This window comes from Engystomops pustulosus, chromosome 5 (genome assembly GCF_040894005.1).
Source record: "Engystomops pustulosus chromosome 5, aEngPut4.maternal, whole genome shotgun sequence".
In the NCBI taxonomy this organism is placed as follows: domain Eukaryota; kingdom Metazoa; phylum Chordata; class Amphibia; order Anura; family Leptodactylidae; genus Engystomops; species Engystomops pustulosus.
In genome coordinates this window covers 167,278,967-167,302,482 of record NC_092415.1, presented here as the reverse complement: position 1 = coordinate 167,302,482, position 23,516 = coordinate 167,278,967, and the positions used below count along the sequence as shown (strand labels likewise).

At 41.5% G+C, this 23,516-nt stretch overlaps 1 protein-coding gene across 1 annotated transcript in view; it reads right to left on the bottom strand.

Annotated features, from left to right (window-relative positions):
- JAZF1 (JAZF zinc finger 1) overlaps window positions 1–23,516 on the bottom strand; it is a 190,481-nt gene that overhangs the window by 33,096 nt on the left and 133,869 nt on the right. The window contains exon 3 of the mRNA XM_072153721.1: window positions 9,219–9,415. Coding sequence (XP_072009822.1) covers window positions 9,219–9,415 — 197 coding nt within the window. The remainder of the gene's footprint in view (window positions 1–9,218; window positions 9,416–23,516) is intronic.

The following is a 23,516-nucleotide window of genomic DNA, read 5'->3' as shown; positions in this document are numbered from 1 at the left end:
GGGAGGTACGCGCTCGGCGCTTACCATGCGCGCGACCGTGCACACGGCTCTCCTTCACTTCCTATGTAGCCGCGTGCACGGTCGCGCGCATGGTGCGAGTTCTTTAAACTCAAGCCAATAGATTTTCCCAGTTTTTGTGGTAAAATTAGGTGCCTCGGGTTACACTTGGGTCGTCTTATACTCGAGTATCTACATGGTATTACAAATACATCCCGGTGTAATACAAAATAGGAGAGGTTCTCCAGAGTAAAAAACACTCTTTGCAATCAGTCTCCAAGGAATAAGGATTCAGAACTTAGGGTGCCCTTCTAATACTTTAGAATTTCCTAGTGGGGTATATATGAGAATGGTTTTTCCAAAGTAGATCGTCTTTTTCAATAAATATAATCTTTTAGGAAATATGTCTTTTAACAAGTGAATGAGGCAAGGGTGAGCAGATCAATGGTGGGTGATTCCCTGATACAAATGATGAGGTGACATTTATGAAAAGCCTTGAACTTTATATTCTGGGAGTCGGTGATAATGTTCTCGTTTTACACTCCATTAGTCCTCCGCTGGCTTTGACATGTTATGATTCTACATTTGCAGAAATTACAGAAGCGTCCTGAACTCACTATGTGTTGGAGTTTCTTTTCTGGCTGCATATACACACGGATAGGTGAGTGCTGTCTGCTCCATATCTCCTGACTTCTTTGTGATCTGAGTGCCAAAGATGGTAATGTAAGACTGTGGACACACACAGCAGTGGGAGTCACACTATCACGTTTCATTCCTTCTTTATTGCTGTAACCAGAATCTACCTCCAGCCTCCTTATCAACAAATACAAGACAAAACCGAGTGTTTTACTATTGATTTATAGAGAATGAGATTATCATTGTTTTTCTATAGACTTTGCATAGCTGACTTAAAAGCAGTGCAGAGCCAGCGTGGCATAGGCAAAAAAGCATGGATATTGTGCGAATTAGCTGAAGCTTTCCTAGGAGAAATTACTACATTAAACCCAATCTTTTACATCTCCACCAAGCCTTTAATTTATACAGATGTTCAGTAAACTTTAGGGGAGATTTAACAGACATGTCTGAGAGCTAAAGTGTTCTAGTTGCTGATGGCAACCAATCAGAGGTCAGCTTTCATTTGTCCACGGCAGTTTTTGAAATGAAAGCTGAGCTCTGATGGGTTGCATGAACAACACAGACAGTTATGAACTCAGTTATGTCTGATAAATTTCCTCCATTGTTTTTTGGTGCTATTTTGCTGTGTCCTCACACTGCGTAACTGTAAAGTTATAATGATTTTACCGAATTATTATATGTGATCCCCCTTTTTAAAGAAACAGAACAATGCCTACTTACTACTGCTCACCCTTTTCTTTCCAAAGTTACGCCATTTTCTGTTCTGAAAGTGTTTGACAAAAATATTTCTCACCAGAGGTGAAGTGGGCAGAAACTAATGTATGTCTGCCTATGCCCTTAAGCTGAGGCCTGTTAGCTTGCCCACAGGTCCCATGATGCCTTATACCTCACTATTCTGTGCAGCAGACATGTGTATCCACAGTCTTGAACACATCCAGCGCTGCTACATACACAGTGCGAGCTCTGTCACATGACCTCCTTCTCTTTGAGCAAGGAGCAGCAGCCCCTCCCAGCAGTCCAGTTTGTATATACTATTGACTTCTCAGCACAGACAGAGGAACCAGCTACTGCAGCATCTGAGGCGTATAGCAAAGAAACTGTTGGATATAGAGAACAATGATAATAAACAAAGTTGTTTTACATCCTAAGATCTATTGATTTGTGGAAAAAAAAACCTTTACAGTTATTCTTTAAGAAGTGCTTTAACTGTAGGGACATCTAATGGCAGGGGTATATACGTTGAGGGGAAACAAGGGTGCAATGTTGCAGTTTGGAGTGGTTAAGCTTGACTAGTGGGCTCTCTACTTAACGGAAACCTGTCACCAGGAATGTGAGTGCGGAGCCTGCTGCAGGTGGGCGGAAGCCGGGCATGACCGTCTGGGCTGGGAAGGAGCCATATATTGTGGGTGGATTTGATTGGGGGGTGGAGAATGCAGGACAGGCGATAGGGGGCTTCAAGAGAGGGGGGTGGAGTAAGAGGTTTTATAAGAAGTGTTCAGGAAGGGCAGGCCTCATTCTGGCTATAAAAAAATTTTTGTCCCGTCCTCCCTCCCATTAGTTTGTTTTTGTACAGGGTGCACGATTGTGCGTTCTGGGAATTGGGATACAATTAGCATTAATGAATCTTGTCAGGGATGGGCTAGTAAGGATTAGTTAGGATACACATTGTGAGGTGGCGGCCCTTGGCAACAGCCAGTTTGAAGGTAAAGCTGTGGTTATACTATGTAGCCACTATAATTCAAAAGATGGTGGTTTTGATTAAAACAAAATATGTTTTACCCAGGGTTTAACCGGGAGGAAGGTGTTGTTTACTGTCTCCAATGGTTGGTATGGGGCCACATCTTCGTTCGCCACTCAGCTAGGAGGTTGGCGGCGAGTGGAGCTGGGGGTGTGGTCCTCGTGCGCTGAGCGTGCAATTTGGTTATGTGGAGACTGGTTTTATCGGTGAGGTTGTTACAATCAAAATAATAAAATGATAATTTGCGGTTGTTGCCAAGAGCTCTGCTATCAGGAAAATATATTGTTATGTTAAATAATGTTATGTTTTTAATAAAAGTTTTTATCTTTCAGATTGTATTTCAAGAACATTAATAAAGCTGTGACCATTCACCTTTCCAACAAGAAATTTGTCTTTGTGTTTTATTAGTTTGGTGCTTGGTTAAGCTAATGGGTACAGTATATGGTTGTTTCCTGTGCCCAGAACTCAGCCATGGACTAGTCATGTTATTTTTTACTGGTGACAAATTTCAATTGCCTATGTTATGCCGCTTTTATAGAAATGCCTTAGTCAGCATTCTGAATGATTTCAGTACTTTTTAAAATTTTATTTCACATTACCTGACACTCTGGGGAGATGGATTAGTGAGAAGGAAAGGAAGAATACATCGAGGGAGCCAGGTAGTATGAAATAAAAAATTCTAAAGTACTGAAATGATTCAATCACTAGCTAAAAATAACATTCCTGGTGACAGGTTCACTTTATCCATGTGTCTGTGCCGCCACTGTGTGCAGTTTGACTTTTGTCTGGAAAACCCCTTATAACTAATTTTCTAGTTTTCTATCCTTTTTTTAAGAATTTGAATTGGCATGACAATAGTAAAAAACATGTTGCCACTATGGAGGAATCAAAGTGAAAGTAGTTGGGGATTGGTGAGGTGTTTTTTTTTTCATTCTGAACCTTTATATATTACCAAATATTGCCAAAAAAAAATTCAATGAAGCCTGAAAGCTTAAAACATGAAAGTAAAAATGTAACACCTGGAAAACTGATGACAAAATGTGCTTTCTAGTTGAAGTTTCTTCTGGGAACTTCTTTTAGAATCATTGGAAAATGTGAAGTCGGAGTCTCAGGAAGTGACAATATGCATTGGACTAAGGTGTGGTCTGTGCAAGACCAAATTTATGACTCCTTGGGGGTTACCAAATACGGACGAAGGCTGTTCCCATTAATTCATTGTACATGTGCTGGTGTGCCCTTCCAAATGTGGCCTCCGTACTAAAGGAAAGTTGTTATCCATCTCCTCTGCTTGCCTTAGGAGATTGGGAAGGGTCACTGACATTAAGCCAGGAGACGGTGTCCCATGACTGCTTTGCTTACAGCATGTTACTAAACAAAGGAAAGGATTATTCTCCAATAAGTAATATATGTGATCTCAATGAAACAGAAACATTTAGAAAATTTCCATTTAGTTCACACCAAGCAAACCTGTGTATAGTTGAAGAGAAATCCCCCATCCAAAAAACATCTATAGTAGGGTTTGTGGGTTGGGTGATATGAGATAATATACAATAATTTCTCCATGGAGTTGTTTAAGGGGGTGGGGGTGGGGGGTCAGTGTCCCTTAAGCAGTTAGAATCAGCAGTGTCACAAAGGATTTTCCACAAAGTAGTTATGCCACCAATTCAAGATGAAGGCAAAAAGGGAATGGATCCGGCCAGTTCTCTCCGATCCTGCAAACTGATTGGGATTCCCCCAACCCATAGTGTTCTGATGCTGTATTTATGTATAAAGCTTGTTCCTTGTGCTGTATTTGTTCTAACCTCTTAATCTATGTTAACAAAATGGTTGTGTATTTTGTATAAAAGGGCATTTTGCATATTGTAATTTTTAGATATAATTTTTTGGGTGCTGTCAAAAATTTTAATCCCACCCCTGGAGTGTGTAGTACTTCACTTAACGTATACTTAACTGCCAGGTTGCTTTTTTGTCTAGAGCTTGAAAATCCTCGTTAAAAAGTATGTGAATTATTTTTCAGAAAAAAGACGAGATTTATAAAAATCAGCAGCTGCAGAAACACCATTTAGATATCTCTGCTACAAATTTTCTGTATGAACTAGGCTGCATTCACACGAACGTATGAAAACGGGTAGCATACGGCCCTATTTCAATGGGCAAAAGGACATCCATTTACACCGTACCATAAACAAACCATAAACATATAGAGCAGGTCCTATTTTCTCATGTATTTCCGTTCCGTATGTCCCACAGAAGTCTATGGGAATGTATAAAATATGGGTTGTATACGTGCTGCATCCAGTTGTGCGCTCGCCATATATAAGTGCAGTATCTAGTACCAGTGGGAGGTACATGCTTTCAGCCAGTCAATAGTTAACCATCCATCATTTTCCAGACCACCGTATTTTATACGTGCACAGCACGGAAATACAGGACTGGAGAAATCACACCTACAAGGGAGTCCCCTCCAAAAACACGGTAATATGTTATCAGCATGTTGCATGCGCTATGGGTAAAAAAAAAAATACCTGTATTATTTTTATCCATAATGCAGTTTCATAGAAATTGCCATTTTAATCCATATGCTAATGGAGCAGGGGTGTACCCAGCATGTGTCCTTTAGCACCACCCAAAGAACTGCTAAACAGCTAACTTCTGTTTCCAATAAGCAGGAAATTTGTGAGAAGCATAAGGTAATACTAATAGGAGTGCAAAAATTTTTAGGTAGGAATAGCAGCGCTCCGGGTTTGAGGGCGCACTCTGTCTAATTAACATATGGTTTAAACTGGGAATATCTTGGAAATGGTATAATGGAAATACTAAAGGTGTGATAACCATAGGTATCCATTCTGGATATGTCATTAGATTATTACTTTATGTTCTTCAAGCTCAATGAATACAAATTACCTTAATTAAGACAAACCCCAGTGATTCTCGGTATATTCTTAGATAAACATAAAATGTATTGTGTAAAAATAGAAAAATATTTAATAGACAGAAACAAGCCTCCTCACGTATTGCTGGCATTGAGCACCCCATGCAGTAAGAATTCGAGAGCTTAGTAATGGATATGACAGACCCTGAGTTAGTTATGTCCAGGCCACATCGTAAATTAACATTTTCAACAGTGGCTAAGTAAAAACGTATGTTTTACTCTTCCATTAAGCAGAAGCCAAACAGTTGTCTGCATATTGCGGCATTCATTGATGAAATCACTTTGTCATAAGTTAACCATTTAATATCTGCAATTAGAAATAGTTCTGTGTTCATCACAAAGCAATCTCCTTTTCTATGTGAGAGTTTAGGGCCATTTGTATGTTCAATTACAGTAAGAGGCTGTTTCAGGATGCCAAGCACTCCAACCTGGAAAGGGGGTTTTACTGATATTAATCTGTATTGAAAATTGCTATATTGCAAGATCACATATATTTTTTCACATGTATTTTTTAGTGAAGGAACATTAGAAATGCAAGAAACTTTTTGTCTTTTTCAGAAGTAAATTGAGTGTATTCAGTATCCATTATATTATACATTATATATATTATATGTCCTGTATATTATACATGATACCGAATACACTCAGTTTACTCTCAACAAATACTCTCTCTGTGCAATTTCACAGTCTTGCTTCTACTATTGGCACAAAAACGGTATGGTTACATAGATCTCCATGGATGCTTCCTAAGGCTACATTCACGCTACATTTTATGGATATATTCAGTGTATACGTCAGGAAAGTTCCCGAGGTATAGGCAGAAAGAGGCTTTCTTTTTGCCTCTACCTGAGCAGTATACCTCCCGAACTGCAGGAAACATATGATAGAAAAGACACAGCATGCTGCGACTTTCCATCCTGCTCCCTCCTACTGAGCAACCTATATGCTTAGAATAGAACTGCATGGCATCCATCCCTGGCATCCCCTGAGTGTATGCTTGGTGAGGTCCTCAGTGATGTAACTGTTTATATCTGGACATTTATATCAGAGGGGAAACATCCTAAATAGGCGGAAGGGGTGGAACAGATCGACGTATCCCACTGTATGAGCATATGGTGGGATATGCTGCTGGTCTCCATTGTTAGTGTAAATCGGGAATCTTCATGATGTAACCTTACAATGGAGAGGTAAAACAAGGTGTGAATGTAGCCTAACACTGAAGAGACAACCACGCATGCGCAGGATTTTCCGAGAACTGGGTGACTTCAACAGCTTTCTGGCTGGACCAGAGGAGAGAGGGTCGTGAATTGTTGTAGGATGACAGAGCCTGGAGACCCTCACCAGAAGTAGGTATATTGGTGAGTGAAGAGGTGGGTTGTTTACTTGAGTAGACGGGGTCTAGGCCGCTTAGCATTTATTAAATCTCCATTACAATGTCAGTTGGAATCTGTCATCAGATAAAATAGGCCTTCTAGTGACAGGTTCCCTTTAAGACGTAAATCTACTGTATGCCCTAAAAGTATGAACAAGAGGGTAACTACTAAATTTTAGCAAACTCATTTTGCATAACAACGCTGGATCCTCTTTTCTCAGAGCTTCATTTTGTCTTGATTGAAATTTTGTTCATCATTGGCCCCAGGTGGTGGAAAAACACTAAAGAACTTACACCTATGTCAGTCTTTACTTGAGGTCTCTTCCCCACGTCTTCTAGTAGAGTACAGACAGATTGCATATGCTACGGCCTGTACTGTTTCACCTGATAACATACCCTAGACCACGCACATTGCAATATAAGTTGTTATCGCTACAATTTCTCCGTAAAATAGCAGCGTCCTCTATTGTCTATGACATCAAGTTCTGTACTGAATTCTCAAAATAAATTGGCAAAATGACTTCATTTGTCTGCAGCCCTCATGGAGTTGTTGGCAAGCCGTCCTAGAATGAAGCATTCAGAGTGGGTCCACCTTCTGCCGCTCCAGGTTCCCGACTATAATTATAGCACTTTATGAATTTTTATTCCTACTTTGCCCTACTCCATGCTGGCAGCAGAATGATTTCATAAAATGTTTTTTTCCTAATTATGTTTCATAATCTGATAAAAGCGTCCAGTGAGGGTCAAGTCCATAAAGCAAAGCCATTAGCTAACATTGTTTAGGGGGCTTCTAGAATTTTTACGCATGATTAACAATTTCCAAATTCTAATCATTCTGCAGGAAGGGGAATGTTTACATTGGAATCTAAAAGTCATTATATACTGCTCGCGGAGCATAAAAAAGCCGCCAGGGCCCAAAATTAGCGTGATTCAGAATGATGCTTTCAAGGCTAAAAAGATGAATTTATGACGCCCATGGCCAGATACGAAAAGGCGAGACTGCGCTGCAGTGTCTCTGGGCAGTGACGTGGGATAAGACTTTCCAATCCATGGGGCTTAGTGTGTCTGGTGCAGACTTGCTCAATGATCCCACTTATATAACAAGCTATAGACCTGTGTAGGATAAAACAGGAGCCTCCGAGGTGGTTATTTATATACCACTACTAACACAAACCAAAATGTAATGAGCTCAAAATCATTAAAATAGAATTACTTCTAGTCTAAATTGCTCTTGTAGGTTAAGTTCACACAGAGTTTAAAAAAAACAAAATAAAAACCAGCCTCAGTATTCGCGGCAAGACAAAAACTGGCTACACGCTCCTGTTCAGTGCTCAAAATCGCAAAAATTGCAATACCCAAACACTTATACTTACCTAGAGCAGAGTCCTATTAGCCTCATCACAACCATCTCTAGTGCTCTCGGGAAACAAGAAGTAGATTAAGATCCTATTCCTGCCCTTATTCTTTAAAGGAACCTTTCAACAGATTTTACCCCACTAAACTACTAGCCCCCTCCTTTCTACCATTCCCTCTTTTATGTAAAATCTCAACCGTTTACCTATAAAAAATTTCCTCCAAAGGCTTGTGAAATTGAGCAGAGATGAGTCATATTTAGCATGAGATGAGTCAAGTATAGAGGCTGCAGAGGGGTGTAATAATAATAATAATCTTTATTTATATAGCGCCATCAAATTAGCGCTTTACAGATTCTGAGGAACATATACAAATATAATAAGATATTACAGAGTAATTACAGTCATGAAACAATAGGAGTAAGGGCCTTGCTAGCAAAAGCTTACAGTCTATGAGGATGAGGGAGTGACAAAAGAGGTATAAGGGCTTGTATAATGGTCCAGCCATTCTTTTTATAAAGGGAATGGAATAAAAATAATATAATAAATAAAAATGCTGCTGCTTGAACCAGCCATCAGCCGCCATCTTATATACAAAGTCCAAAGTCAGTGGGACTACAGAGAAGTTTGGAGCTTGGTATCTGTCATTTTCAGACAGGGGGATTACCCAGAATTGATTAATAAAGAGTTAAAGTTGCATGCAGTTAGCGAGTGTGATAGGCTGCCTAAATGTCACTTCAGAAGCCTCCACCTTTGATTCCATAATACCTAGCTTCATCTCAGGAAAAATCTAACTCTTCTCTGTTCGTTCTCACTTTGGAGGAGTGAATGGGTGAAATTAAAAAAAAAAGGGAATTCTAAAAAAGGACATTTCACACCACACCTGAGGTTTAAAGGGGTCAAATCAGGTGACAGTTTTCCTTTAATTAAACCTATGTAGTACATTTCGTCTTCATTGCACATGCGCTGGACCTAAGAAACATGTGCAGTGAAACTGGGATGTACTATGCAGACTTCACTTAAAGACTGTACAGTGCCAGGACCTGTGGACAAAGGGAGACATAAGGACCTGTAGGTGATTTAGTAACCCAAATTGCCCACTCTGATAGGTTCCCAGTAAGCTTCACAAAGTGACCAAATCTGGTAACACGTTCCTTTTCAGACCTTGATGTAGGACCACTCTTAACTTACCTGTAGGGGTGCTACTGCGGAATGAAGATGATGGGGTGATGGGTGGGGTGACTGGAGGGGTGAGGCTGCCACTGCCATGGCGGGGAGGTGTTGACACATTTCCACGGGAGACGGAGCTTGACAATGTCAGTGAAAGCTTGGGTTGAATTTTCTTTTTTAGGGTTTCTTGTTCACGTCGAGCTGCATCAGTCATAAACCTAGGATAAAATAACAACAATGTAAATCCTGATACAGGTAGTAAATCTAATGCTGAACGCATTATTATAGCATAAGAAAAGATATTCCATCATTGATACTTTATAGGTAATCAAGGTATTTAGCAGATATATCAGGTCTTCTTTGAAGAGGTTGGCCACTTTACCTCATGTTTTATGAAACAGGGGGCAGGATACTAGGTAATTCACTAATATACATCTATTAAAAGTTCTGCTCCGCTTCCTTGATTTGTAAAGTAAAGCCTCCTGACTTTTACCTCATCTGCCAGAGATTCCTGTCCATAAAATGGCCGCCGATGGAGGGTCATGTGATCTCTAACTATCCATGAACAATTACAATGCCAGGACCTTATGGTGGTATTAATGAATATAAGATTTAGGTCCTGGCAGGGCGATTGCTCATGGACAGATAGAGATCACATGACCCTCCATCTGCAGCCATCTTAACACCATGAATGTGTGGCAGATGAGGTAAAAGACACAAGGTTTCACTTTCCATATCAAGAAACTGGTGAAGAACATTTAATATATGTATACTGGTAAATTATATCCACACACACATTACAAAAAACATGAGGTAAAGTGGCCAACCACTTTAAGGCTGTCTAATCATTAAAATACATGCACACTGTCATACAGATGTGCTCCCCCTTCTGGCAGGATCCATTCTTCTCTTTAATTCCTATTCCCTGTTTTTTACAAAAAAAAAAATAAAAAAAAAAGATTTTAAATGTATGCAAATTAGCCTGAGTGGCTCCAGGCTCCATATGTTTTAATGCAGCCCGTAGCCCCTCAGACTCCATTTGCATAATTTCTAAAGCCTATTATTCTTAAAAGCAAGGACATAAGAGGCTTAAAGAAGAGCAGATCCTTCAAGAGGGGGCACACATTAGTATGTCAGTGTGCTTGGTGTACAATCCTACATCCTGGTGGTAGATGTCCTTTAAGGACATTACAACACACTTGTGAGACTATATAATGATTGTATTGTGTGATTGTTCCAGGATCCAACTAAAAATGTCGCATCTGGTTAGGACTGTGGGATTTTATTGCTTTGGAAAGCAACCTAATAAGGATTTTGTTCTGCAGGACTGAGTATCACAACGGGTAAAGTATGGCTAGAAGCATTAGGGGGAAATAATGGAAATATCCGTAATACCATGAGAACAAATTGGAAATGGTTAATTACATTTGAATTCTATGGCTGAATAGAGAGCATGGAGCCCATTTCCAAATGCAAAATGAATGTAGAAGAGTAAGCCAAGTGTTTAAGAGAGATCCAGAACACTTCGGCCCCTTTCAAGTGACCGTATGCTAGTCGCACGAACAGCAGCTAGCATACGGCCGCCAAGTGCATTGTGCAGAGTGCGGTACTGTGTCTGGAAAAAGGATGGAGCATGCTCTATCTTTCGTCGTATCTTTCACAAAGCTTGCGACCACAACCGGCCGACAGACTGCAGGGCCATGCATGACAGGGGAAGAAAATCAATTGTATCCGTGACAGACAAGAAGAATGAATTACCAGAATTTTTTATATGTTGAGGGTTCATGTGAGGATATTTCATTAGTGAGTGGATGCTTGCAGACATTTAGTTAATGAGAGTAATCTGCTGGACATTTCATTGCTGAGGGGAGGCTGCTGGATATTTCATTAGTGAGGGCAGGCTGATGAACATTTAATTTCATTATTGAAGGGAGGCGGATGGGCATTTAATTAGTAAGCGGAGGCGGATGGGCATTTCATTAGTGAGTGAAGGCTGCTGAACATTTCATTAATGAGGGGAGGCTACTGGACATTTCATTAGTTGGGGGAGGCTGCTGGACATTTCATTAGTTAGGGGAGGCTGCTGGACATTTCAGTAGTTCAGAGTGGCTGCTGGGCAGTATATATGATATATATGAGTATGGTGCTGTGGTTTTATACAGGTTCTTAACCGACCCAGACATCAGATTTTGATATACAGGTGAAATATATTGTAACAATCCATAACAAACTGGGTATTCTGTGAGTATGAAGGTCAGCACCATGCTGATTTTATACTACAGCTTGTCCTATATATTTTTCCATAGCAGTAGATATAATGGGGGTCATTTATTAAGGGCCCGATTCGCGTTTTCCCGACGTGTTACCCGAATATTTCCGTTTTGCGCCGCTTGTACTTAAATTGCCCCGGGATTTTGGCGCACGCGATCGGATTGTGGCGCATCGGCGCTGGCATGCGCGCGACGGAAATCGGGGGGCGTGGCCGAACGAAAACCCGACGTATTCGGAAAAACCGCCGCATTTAAAAACCGAAAATGTGTCGCATAAGGACCGCTTACCTTCACCTGGTCCAGCTCGGTGCATTCCGGCGCGATGAGTTTACTTTCAGCGCAGCAGCGCCACCTGGTGGACGGCGGAAGAACTACCTTATTAAATCCCGGCCGGACCCGAATCCAGAGCGGAGAAGCCGCCGCTGGAACGCGAATGGACCGGGTAAGTAAATTTGCCCCAATATCTTTATGCAAAAAAATGTGACTGCATATCCAAGTAACCAATCAAAATCCATCCACCATTTATGCGGCACAGATTAGAAAATACGTAAAACCAGTGACAAAGGTAATTTCTGGTTACGCCTCATCCTGGAATAACGGTCTGGAAGGTTTTTCAATAATCAGTGGATTAAAGGTTATGATTTCTAGTAGCGTGGATTAAGGCAGACATTTAATCAGTCTACCCAGGACGAGGTTACAGGAGGACAGCAGGCAAGCAGCGCTTCTGGCAGCCACATATAACTAAGCTTAAAATAAGCGTATGTGGACTGCAAAGCAGGTGCAGGCTGAGGTTTCTTTTTTTTTCCAATTCCTCGAACTTATCCCAGTTGGTAAGACTCAAATAAAGAAATCAAGATGTGCTGGAATGTACAGCAGCTACAAAGCACATTTCTCATTAAATATATGTGCATATATTATTTTTGAGATTTTCCTTATTATTATTATTATTGATATCTACATGTCTGGAATACCTATCTATCCACCTTATGCTACTTCAGTCCTACACATGAACATTCACAGACCACATAGAACAGACCCAGGGTCTATTGTTTGCAGCTCTTGTGTCACTAGCGTGTGAGGCCCAGAGATGAAAAGACTGCGGCGGTCAACTTATACGTAGGGAGGGAACAGAAACCATGGATACATGCATGAGCCAATAGAAAAACATGGAGCTAGAACACGACCCTAAACGATGTGGATGACCCTTAAAGTTGGCTGTTATCACTGGTTATCACCAATCTGCTATCGGGAAGACCTCTAAGGAAAGGTCACTGGTATCTGTAGCCTGGAAACCCCTTAAATATGAAGACCTCCCGAAAAAAGACAATTTTAGACCTGTTTTGTTTACTACTGTCGCAAAAAAAATCTCTATTGGTTGTTTTGGAGAACCGTGTGTCAAGCGTATTTCCCAGCAGTGGCTGCAAAGTAGGCCCGTGTCTATTCCTTGTGTCATCCGTTTTTTGTGGACCACATAAAATAAACTACATTATTACCTCGCAACCCACAGCAAATATGACACACGGATGACACACCATGGGGGTCATTTATCTTATCTATGTTTGTTTTGTCTTGTTTTACCCCCGGCTGCTACTTTGGTAATTTATCAATCTCACTTTTTCCTTGTGTTAGTTGGGTTTTTCTTATTCTTTGTTACAAATGTCTCAAGTCAATTCTTTCCATTTTCTAAGTTTTCCTTAAGTAGGGTTTTGTCTGGAGTTTTTTTGCGCCAAAATATGTGGCACATTTTAGACAACCTGAAAAGATAAATGTTATTTGGGACATCTGGCACATCTGGAATAGAAGATACATGTTTCTTACTGACTTTACTATTGTCTGGCGGACTTCAGTGCACATTCAGTCGCCAAAATGGGGCAAAAATTGCAATGTGCCAAAAACAGTCACAAAAAAAGACAAAAGAAAAGGGAAGAAAAATAAATGACTTTTTTTCACAGCTCCATTTAGTACTATGGGAGGTTAGAGCTGCAAATATGACAAAGAATAGCATTTTCTCAGAGTTTTTCTCACACCCAGTAGACTCATACACATGTGTGTGAGCCCATAGAAATACATGGAGCTGTGACAAGGCTGCAAAAATCTCCACCGCATCACCTGAGGAAAAAACTATCGTGCGAATGTGGCCTTAGGAAACATTTTTTTACCTCAGAAATCTGTATCGTCTTTTCTTAATCCCTTGATAATGTCATTATATACAGTAATAATAATAATTACTTTATTTACGGTATATAGGGCACTCAGATTACACAGCGCTGCACAGAGCTTACCAAATCAGTCCCTGTCCCCAATGGGGGCTCACAATCTAATCAACCTACCAGTATGTTTTGGAGTGTGGGAGGAAACCAGGGGACCCGGAGGAAACTCACGCAACCACGTAGAGAACATACAAACACTTTGCAGATGTTGATCCTGGGATTGGACCCAGGTCCCCAGCGCTGCAAGGCTCTAATGCTAACCACTAAGCCACAGTAAATGAACTTCACTTTGTTTGCACGGACGTATAATAGAACGTTGTCCTTAGATGAGGTTTACTGCCCAGGGAGGTAAATCCTTTGATCAGCGCGTGGAGACCTGACTGCGCTGATAGCAGAGTTACAGTAGATTTACCGTATTACCGATCAGGAGATTAGCACACCACATTTCTTCACAGTGTCCTAATGCAAAAGCATTGCAAGACTCTGGCAGCCATCCGAAGCTTTTAGCTGAGCAATGTCTACGAGCAGATGAGATAATGCGAGGCGCGCTCCTGTCACTCACCAGGGTGTACTTTTACCGACCATCCAAAGATGAAGACCTTCTCTAGGTGGCTTGTTTATGTGTTAGCGACATGCACATAAAGTGTGAAGAACACAACGTACTTCTTACCTTGTTACTTGTGTTTCCTAACTAAATCTAGGCACATAAAATCTATAATCAGTGTCAATTATTACTCCTCATCGTCACTCGCATGACAGCTATATATATGTACCTCATACTGTAAACTATAAGAACATCAGTCATCAAGTAGTTCTATAACTATGTATGAGGGTAAGCCACGGGCCCAGTGTGTCAGGTTATAAATTCAACTCAGTTATACTACTACATGCGGTCCCCTACTTAAGGACACTCAACTTACAGACAACTCCTAGTTGAAGACGGACCCCTCTGCGCACTGTGACCTCTGAAGAAGTTCTCTGGATGCTTTACTATAATCCTTGGTCCCATTACAGCAAAAAATGTTTAAACTTCAATTGTCACTGGGGCAAAAAAAAAAATTTTGTCTAGAACTTCAATTATAAAATATACAGTTTCGACTTACATACAAATTCAACTTAAGAACTGCCTGTACTTATAATACAAAGCTTGGCTACTACACAACCTCTTCATGGGGAATAAGTAGAATATTTCTGTTCTCTATTGATTGATTAAAGGGACCATAAACAGATTTAACCTGATTAAACTACCACCCCCTCAAGTATACATATGAAATATCCTTTCTTGAATTCCCTCTTTTATGTAAAATCTCTCCCGTTCAGCTATAAAAAAATATCTTCCAATGTCATGCTGAAAAGCAGAAAAGAGTCATATTTTGCTAGAGATGAATCAAGTTTAGAGGCTGCAGGGGGAGTACGAGTTTAGATGTCCCTAGAATAATGCTTTTTTTATATTAAAGGAAATCTGGCTTTGAAGTACATTAACTATTTATGCTATTGGGTAGCTCCTAGCAGCGTGAATAGGGGGAGATGTTTATTAAAAGGATTCATAATATAGTTTAATTATAAAATTGAGGTTTTACGTTTCTGTAAATGAATGAAATGCTTCGGGGGTGTCACCAGATTATTGTCTGCCGTAATCTCGTGTCAGCGGTAGGTATGATGCTGCCACTGCAAGATTTCCAGCACAGAGCGGGTGGAGGGAGCAGGGAGGAAGAAACAAGTGCTTTGGGGGAGGGGGGTATGTAAGAGAAAGAAATTCTGAATTACTATAATTAAGAAATTTCTATATTATTAACCCTTTTAATAAACATACCCCCCATCCATGCTACTTGGAGCTATCCAGCAAAGTGAATAGTTAAGAAACTTCAAATCTCCTAAAAAAAAGCTATCATCCTTCAGATCGCATTCAAATCTGTAAGCTACAGAAACGGAGATCAAAGCAGTTAAGATGATGTTCTTGTTTATTGTAAAGCCCCCCCCCCTCCCATAATATACTATTCCCAGCAACCTCTTTAATATGACACCAACAACATGTTTCTAGGTAATACAGATCTGAAAATCAGGAGCTGTAGCTTCTAAACTTGACTCATCTAATGCAGAAGATGACTCTTCTCTGCTTATGTTCATATGACTTTGAATTTGATTTTTTTGTTATAGGTGAACGGGTGAGATTTCATATGGAAGAGGAAATTTTAAGGGACATTTCATACTCTATCTGAGGGCGCTAGTAGTTTAATGGGGCAGGTTCCTTTTAAATCTCTATACTAAGAGGGTATGAAATGGCATAGAAACAATCTGTTCTTGGGTCTTGCTTGCATTGCTTTTTCCACACCCCAGATTTTCATAGCACAGGGCAACAATAATATGCGGCTTGCAGCCAAACTGCTAATGCACTGAAAACACAAAGTAATACAGTGAGGCTTAGGACATGGAAAAATCAATGCAAGGCGATCTTTATTAATACGTTAATGGAGAACACAGCGACAGAAAAACTGGAAAATATCATCTAACTCACTTAACGTTAATTGGAGCTGCATACACCAGAAAAAATGTACTTTTGCTATTAAAGGATGTCAACATCCCGACAATGCATTTACACATGGCGAAGCCGCAATGAATGACTTAAGCACATTACCCAAATAAAAGTCATATAATAACAGGACAATATAGATGTTTGCCTATTTCTGCAGTCTCCTGCTGCTGCTGCTCCAAAAACTATTACCATCTGACAGCTGTAGTGTGCACTGAGTCATATGAGCCTGCCCACAATTCTAGGCTGTTTACCAGGCCCAGGCTAGACTACTGCAAGAACTATGTGAAAGGCTAGTCCCATCCCCCAGTGCTAGATGCTCGTACAGTGCAAGAGCACCCTCTGCAGGCCAAGAGGTGAACTGCACTCGGTGGATTACGCTAATTGGTAGCAATGTTAGACTTGAGGCGAGACCGATTTACAATGTAGGAAGAATGGAATTGTCATTCAGAATATATACAAATTTTCTGCAACATACATATTAGACACTTGCTTTGCAGGTCATGTCAGAGTCTGAACACAGTGCAATCAGGGTAGGTCAGTGAAATACTTTTCTCAGAGTTTGTTCAGGGTCTCAGATTTTCATGCACCTTTTTTTGGTGTTTTCAATGCATGGACAAAACCCATTGTATACATTGCAGTGCAAAGCGAGTTCTGTACATCAAATACACGCGTGTGAAAAATGCAAGTGTGAGAGGGGCCTTGGGGTCAGGTTGCAAATGAAGCGTTGTATTGCCAAAGGCAAATTCCAACAAAATTCCTAATACAACAGATGGATTCCTTAGGCAAGGAGAGAGGTGACGGAATTGATGCAGGATGCCCAGCAAATACCAGATGAAAATGGTTTATTTTTGCTGAGGGATAATTAATCTGTGATTTAAGGGAGAGGGTTGTTGTAGTTTGCACTGAAATGGTTGTTCTAACTTTGCACATTATCACCAACCCACAGGACAGGGGATAGGAGCATAATGGGTGAGGGTCTAACTCCAGAGACCCCCAGCAATTAGGAGGATGGGAATCCCATTCTCTCTACTGGTTTGAGAAACAAGCCAAGCTTTGCTGAGGGTCTCATTCTCATGATCGCTGGGGGTCACCTGTTGGACCTTCACCGATCAGGAAGTTATGCCATATCCTGTGGGTTGGGGATAACTTCTAACGTTGGGAAAACAACTTTAAAGAGAACCTGTTATAAAACCCCAATGTGAAATCACCACCAGCCTGACTTTCTTACACAATCTGGAGTTCTTAGTGCTTAAAGGGGTTGTCCAGTCACAACAAGTTAGGGACAAGACCCCCATAGATCATGAGAACAGGGTTCATTTGTACCTAAAATTTCTGGGGCAGCAGATTTGTCATACGTCCTGCCACTCTGTTTACTGTCTTTGGCATTGACGTAATAGTTGACTACTACGATGAGCTATCTCTGTCAGCCTCATAGATATGGAAAGAGCATTAGGTGTATTAGGTGTATGTGCTTGACCAGGATCTCTTTGCATTCATGGGTACAATGGACCCCCATTGATTAGCAATTTATCCCCTATACCAGTGGTGGCGAACCTATGCCACTGGTGCCAGAGGTGGCACTCAGAGCCCTTTCTGTGGGCACCCGGGCCATCACCCCAGCACACCAGACAGGACTCAAAGAATCTTCCTGTAGTTTCAAACAACTTAAAAGATGCTTCTTTCAGTCATATTTTGATACTTACTTCGCTACTTTGGACTGTAGAAAGAGGGAGAATGAGTAGACAGAGCCGGATTATCTTTGGAGGATCTCCTGCTGGCCCCACGATTTTCTCTGTGTACTGGAAAGAAGCTACATTGATGCAAATTTTCCATCTTTCTACTGTGTTGCTGTCCTCAGGAGGCCAATCTGATTGAAAGTTGTTGAACAGTGAGCAATAAGTTACTGCTTTAATTTTTAGTTGGCACCTCGCGATAAATAAGGGGGGGTTTGAGTTTGCAGGTTGGGCACTCGGCTGCTAAAAGGTTCGCCATCACTGCCCTATACTGGGGAAAACGTGATGTGTCTGGACAACCCCTTTAATATCTAGACAATGTCAGACTGTGTAGGAATTGGCCCCCCTCCCCACCCCATCATACTTACACTTCTAGGTGGAATAACAGAGGAACTGAAAAACCCAGAGTTCTAAGGAAAGATACCAAGAATTGTTATAGTATATGGAATAGTCAGTAGACATGACAGGTCTTATTCATACTCCAAAAAGGTGCAAAATGTAATAAACTTCCTGCATACTCACGGTATTCATTATTCTTTACAAATATAACAACTTATTATAATAATGGAAGCTCAGAAGTTCAGAACGTGTCTGATCATCCATACATTTGACATAGGTTTGCGTTTACTGCAGGAATCCAGAGAACAGAACTGACACAACGCCGTACGTGACATGAATAATTGATTCTTTTACAGAATGTTTCTATCATCTCAGATGGGTATTAAAAAAAGATGTCTGCAATTAATTCGCTTCTTCACATCAGCCGATCGTCTTCAACTTTTCCAAACAAACTGTTAATTAATTATTAAGCAAAGCGCTGGCTGCTGGATTAATAGCTGGAGGCATCGGTGGCGGGGGTATCATTTCTAATGAGCAACTAATAGTGTGAAAGTGGTTTCATTACTGTCTGATAGAGACAAATCTCAACAGCTGCAAATGAATCAACTGCAGTGAAGTTCTGTCAGTGTCAAGCGGTTCAGAAGATGGTTCAGCAGACGCAGAGATAAACATATTTAGCAAACAAAAAAGATTCTAGTGCTGGTGGTTTGTTGTATTAAATGGCAATTAATCCGCAAACACACATGGAGAGAGCATCCCGTAGTAATCTATGTGTGTAGACGTATGGCTATATTCACACTGCGGTATGGGGCACGTATATACGGCCGACGTATATACGGCCAATATAAGTCCACCTTAGACGGCAATGGGCGCACGGTACCCAAAGGAAGCAGTATGGTGCCGCGGCACCGTACCGCTCCGTACCCCGTAGAAAGATAGGACATATCCTATCTTTCTCCGGAATATGGCGCTGTGCGCAATATATGTTGCTAAGGGTGGGGGTGAGCGGCGCTCTCCCCGGCACTGCAGTGTGCCCACCGTGCTACGGTTTTTAAATCCAATTGTCACCGGGAACAAAAAAATTTTGGCTAGGGTTACAATATACAGTTCTGACTTACATACAAATTCAACGCAAGAACAAACCTACAGAACCTATCCTGTACATAAACCGTGGACTGCCTGTAGTATGTACTGCATTTTCCAATGTTGATCTTAAAATACACTCTTATGCCACATAATTTGGCTTTGCCTGCATTGTTCTAGCATTATAAAACTTGTAATAAAATTGTTAATGCAAAAACAATAATAGTAATAATAAACAATTATTATATTGATGTTAATCAAATGGTAAAATGTTTGGTGCAGGTTGGTGTGATTAGACTTTGGAATGCCCTACACTAATATCTAGCACCTAACAAAACAAAAAAAGATCTTGTAAAAAACAAAGCATTTTATGTTGAGTTTTATATAATATTTAAGGGATTGTCTGGCTTAAAAAATATTTTTAAAAATCATCAGAAAGGCATTAAGAAACAAAATAAGTGATATTCAGCTTGCCGAGAACCACATTGTCAGGGCTCTGAGTCTGTGGACCCTCTGGACCACCGCGGGAGATGGTTACTATCCGACACCTGGGACCAGAGTCTAAGTGGCACCTCGTCTTCACCAGAGCCCGCTGTAAAGCGGGATGGTCTTGCTGCGGCGGGGTGCCACCTGGTCGTTCCACAGTTGTGACTAGCCCGCGGTGGCAGCCAAGGTAGCAATACAGTCCGTATCCGGGGTGACAGCAGGAGAACAGCACAGGAAGGCACACTAGGACTCATGTCAGGAACACAGGAGCTGGCACACGGGTCAGGAACACATGAGCAGGACCACGGGAACACAGGAGGAGGAACTGGAATGCAGGATACACGGGATCACACAGGAACGCTGGAGACACACATGAACGCTGCAGACACACAGGAACACTGGAGACACACAGGAACGCTTGGGATACACAGGAACGCTTGGGATACACAGGAACGCTTGGGATACACAGGAACACTTGGGATACACAGGAACGCTTGGGATACACAGGAACGCTTGGGATACACAGGAACGCTCGGAATACACAGGAGGGCTTTCTCTTAAGAGGAATGGCTTGAAGATCCAGCGGGTAATGATGGGAGCCGCCGGATTAAATGCAGACCCGGAAGTGGCCAGTGCCAATCACTTGTCCGCTGGCCCTTTAAATCTTGAAGTACCGCCACGTGCGCCCTAGGGAGTGGGGCCAGGCGCGTGGCCTAGTCCGGACGGGAGTGGGAACCTAGAGAGGTAAGTTCTCAGGAGAGGGGCACGAGTGCACCCGTGTCAATGACAGTAGAAAAGTAGGCCAAACCTACAAACACGGGCAGGAATCGGACCTGCTCTATGGGTAAGGGCTCGGGCAGTTGGCTCACATATGGGGCCGTGGAAACCATGCCTTTGTGTAGAAACTGCCTGAGATGAGTCAAGTTTAGAGTTGATGGAGAGCAGATACACCTATCTTTTGCTTTTTTGCCATATTAAAAATAAGAATTTCATCTTCACAGTATCAGGCTTGTGGTTCTGTGAGCTACAGAATCAGAGATACAGGCAGTTAAAGAGATAGGTGGGAACTGTATTTATGTCTTTATCTCTGCTCACAGAACTACAAACCTGATGATCTGAAAGATGATATTTTGATGTTTCTCATGTTTCTAGTTACTGTAGAACTGAAGATGGTGGCATCTGGAGTGACTCTCCCTCTGCAGCTTCCAGAAGTGACTCATCTCAAGCAATACATGACTCTTCTCTGCTCTTTTTACACATACCCTACCTGAGGGGGATAGCAGTTTAATGGTGTAAAATCTTGAGTCTCTTTAAGAGATACAGTATAATGTTTTAATTCTCAATAAAGACAATTTTTGCTATTCAAAAGCAAATAAATCTTTGCGTTAGTTTTTTTTAATCTCCTTAATTTCATTAAGAGAATTTTTTAGCTAGAATTAAAAAGCAAGAAGCATCATGTCACTAATTAGCGACCTGGTTACAAGTCGGGTTTGGTGTGACATTCTTCAGCGGCGCTGCCCGTCTCCTTGTATTATAAGTGCACACTTTGTTCTCCACAGAAATTGGCAGTTCATTTATTTTTGCTGATCGGACCTCAAACACTGCGGCTGTTGTTACTCTGACTACCTGCTGAGCACATCACAGCTTCTGCACAGAATCCAGTTTATGTCTGCAGCTACACGCATGCTACCTCAGCTGCCGAATTATGTCCGGTTTTCTTTTCCAAAACAGACAAACTTTCAAGTATGGCTCTGTTTCCTTTTTTCCCATTTGCCCATAGTTTCCCAGCGAGACCAGGCCAAGAAAAGTAAACCCTTAGAAAGTGCAGTCTGATCAGCTTAGTAACGTTCTGCTACAATACCCAAACAGAGCGAAACTGAGAACTGCCAATCACCATGCCACTCGTTCACTCAGCTGTCTGGCCAATTCATCACTGAGAGGTGTCTAATCCCCCAACTTCTTTCAAGTCTCGCATATCCCTAGGGACAGTGTTATTAGCATAATATAATGTATGTCTGGACATGACTGAAATGGTTAAAGTGAACCTGTCACCCGGAATGTCATTTTTAGCTGGGGACAGGTTCCATTAGCCTATGCTTTGCTGACTTTAAAAATGCCTTTGTCAGCATTTCAGTAGTTTATAAAACTGTATTTCACATTACTTGGCTCCCTGCCAGCAGCGTGTAGTGAGTTCCAAAGTGAAGGGTAGAAATTGTGTTTTTTTTGATAATTGTGGTTTTCTCTCATTGCTTAAATAAATTTGCTTATTAATATCATCTGGATTTAAGTCTTTACCTGGAAGCACACCCATATATCCCTGTAATATTTTTCAAAAAACCACATTTTCTACCCAGCCTTTTGGGTCCCCACACCCGACCGGGGGGGGGGGGGGGGTAGTTCTTTCTGCCTCCGTTATGTAGCACAAACCAATCTTCCTCATCTATATGCCGCTGGACCCCTTGTGCACACCCACACTCATACCCCTACCACAGGCGCCTGTAACCGCAATTTTTCCAATCCCAAAGTAAAGGGGGGAGCTACAATGGTCTGCGTGCCTGTGTCTCAGTCTCCTCTCCTCCACACTCATCCAGCTCCCTTCCCCCTCCCCACTTCCAGGGGGAGGGAGGGGGTTGGTGTGGGGTAGAGGTAGAATGCATGAGGAGACTGAGACACAGGCGTACAGGCAGCCCTTTTCCCCAGGACTCACCATACCCTGCTAACAGGGAGCCAGGTAGTATGAAATAATGTTTTTCTAATGTTTTCAAGTACTGAAACTGAGGCATTTGAAAATCTGCATAGAATAGGTTATTGGTGCTTGCCACCAGCTAAAAATGACATTCCTGGTGACACATTCGCTTTAAAAACTACATGTACATAGTATAATAATTATTATTCTTATTATTATGTACTTAGTATGCTTTCAGATGTACTTAGACTAGATAATAAGAACAACACATTTAGTCAGACTGTGATCAAGGTTCTGTTCCATGATCATAGTCCCTATCAGGAGTCAATTTAGAGAATATTATATTCACACCAGTGGCATAACTAGGAAAGGCAGGGCCCCATAGGAGGCTTCTGAATGGGGCCCCCCTTCCCACTTAAAAAATATACTTATTTCTATACTCACTTGTGTGAGTTACACACCATACATAATATACATACACATACAGCATATATACATCACATATATGTACAATGTGCAGCATTATATGTATATAATGGTGCACATCTTCCACTTTTTAGATTGTCAGGTCGGATGATGGGGCCCCTGACACTGTGGGCCCCATAGCAGCTGCTATGGCTGTTACCACTGTAGTTACGCCCCTGATTCACACAAGAGTAGTATGAGATCATCATGATATCTTAGAGCAGAGGTGGCGAACCTATGGCACGGGTGCCACAGACGGCACTCAGAGCCCTCTCTGTGGGCACGCAGGTGCTTAGCATAGAGTTCATGAGAAAGGACACATGTTCTCCTCCTGCAGACCCAGGCCACACATGACATTGACCACTATTTTAAAGGAGCACATCCTTGGCTGCCTGGGACTGCAGGAGGAGTGAGAAGATGTGGACAGAGCTGGATTACAATTTGATCTCCTGCCCCGGGCACTGTATTCTTCTTGTACAGGGGACCCTGGAGGGACACTACATTAATAATCTGA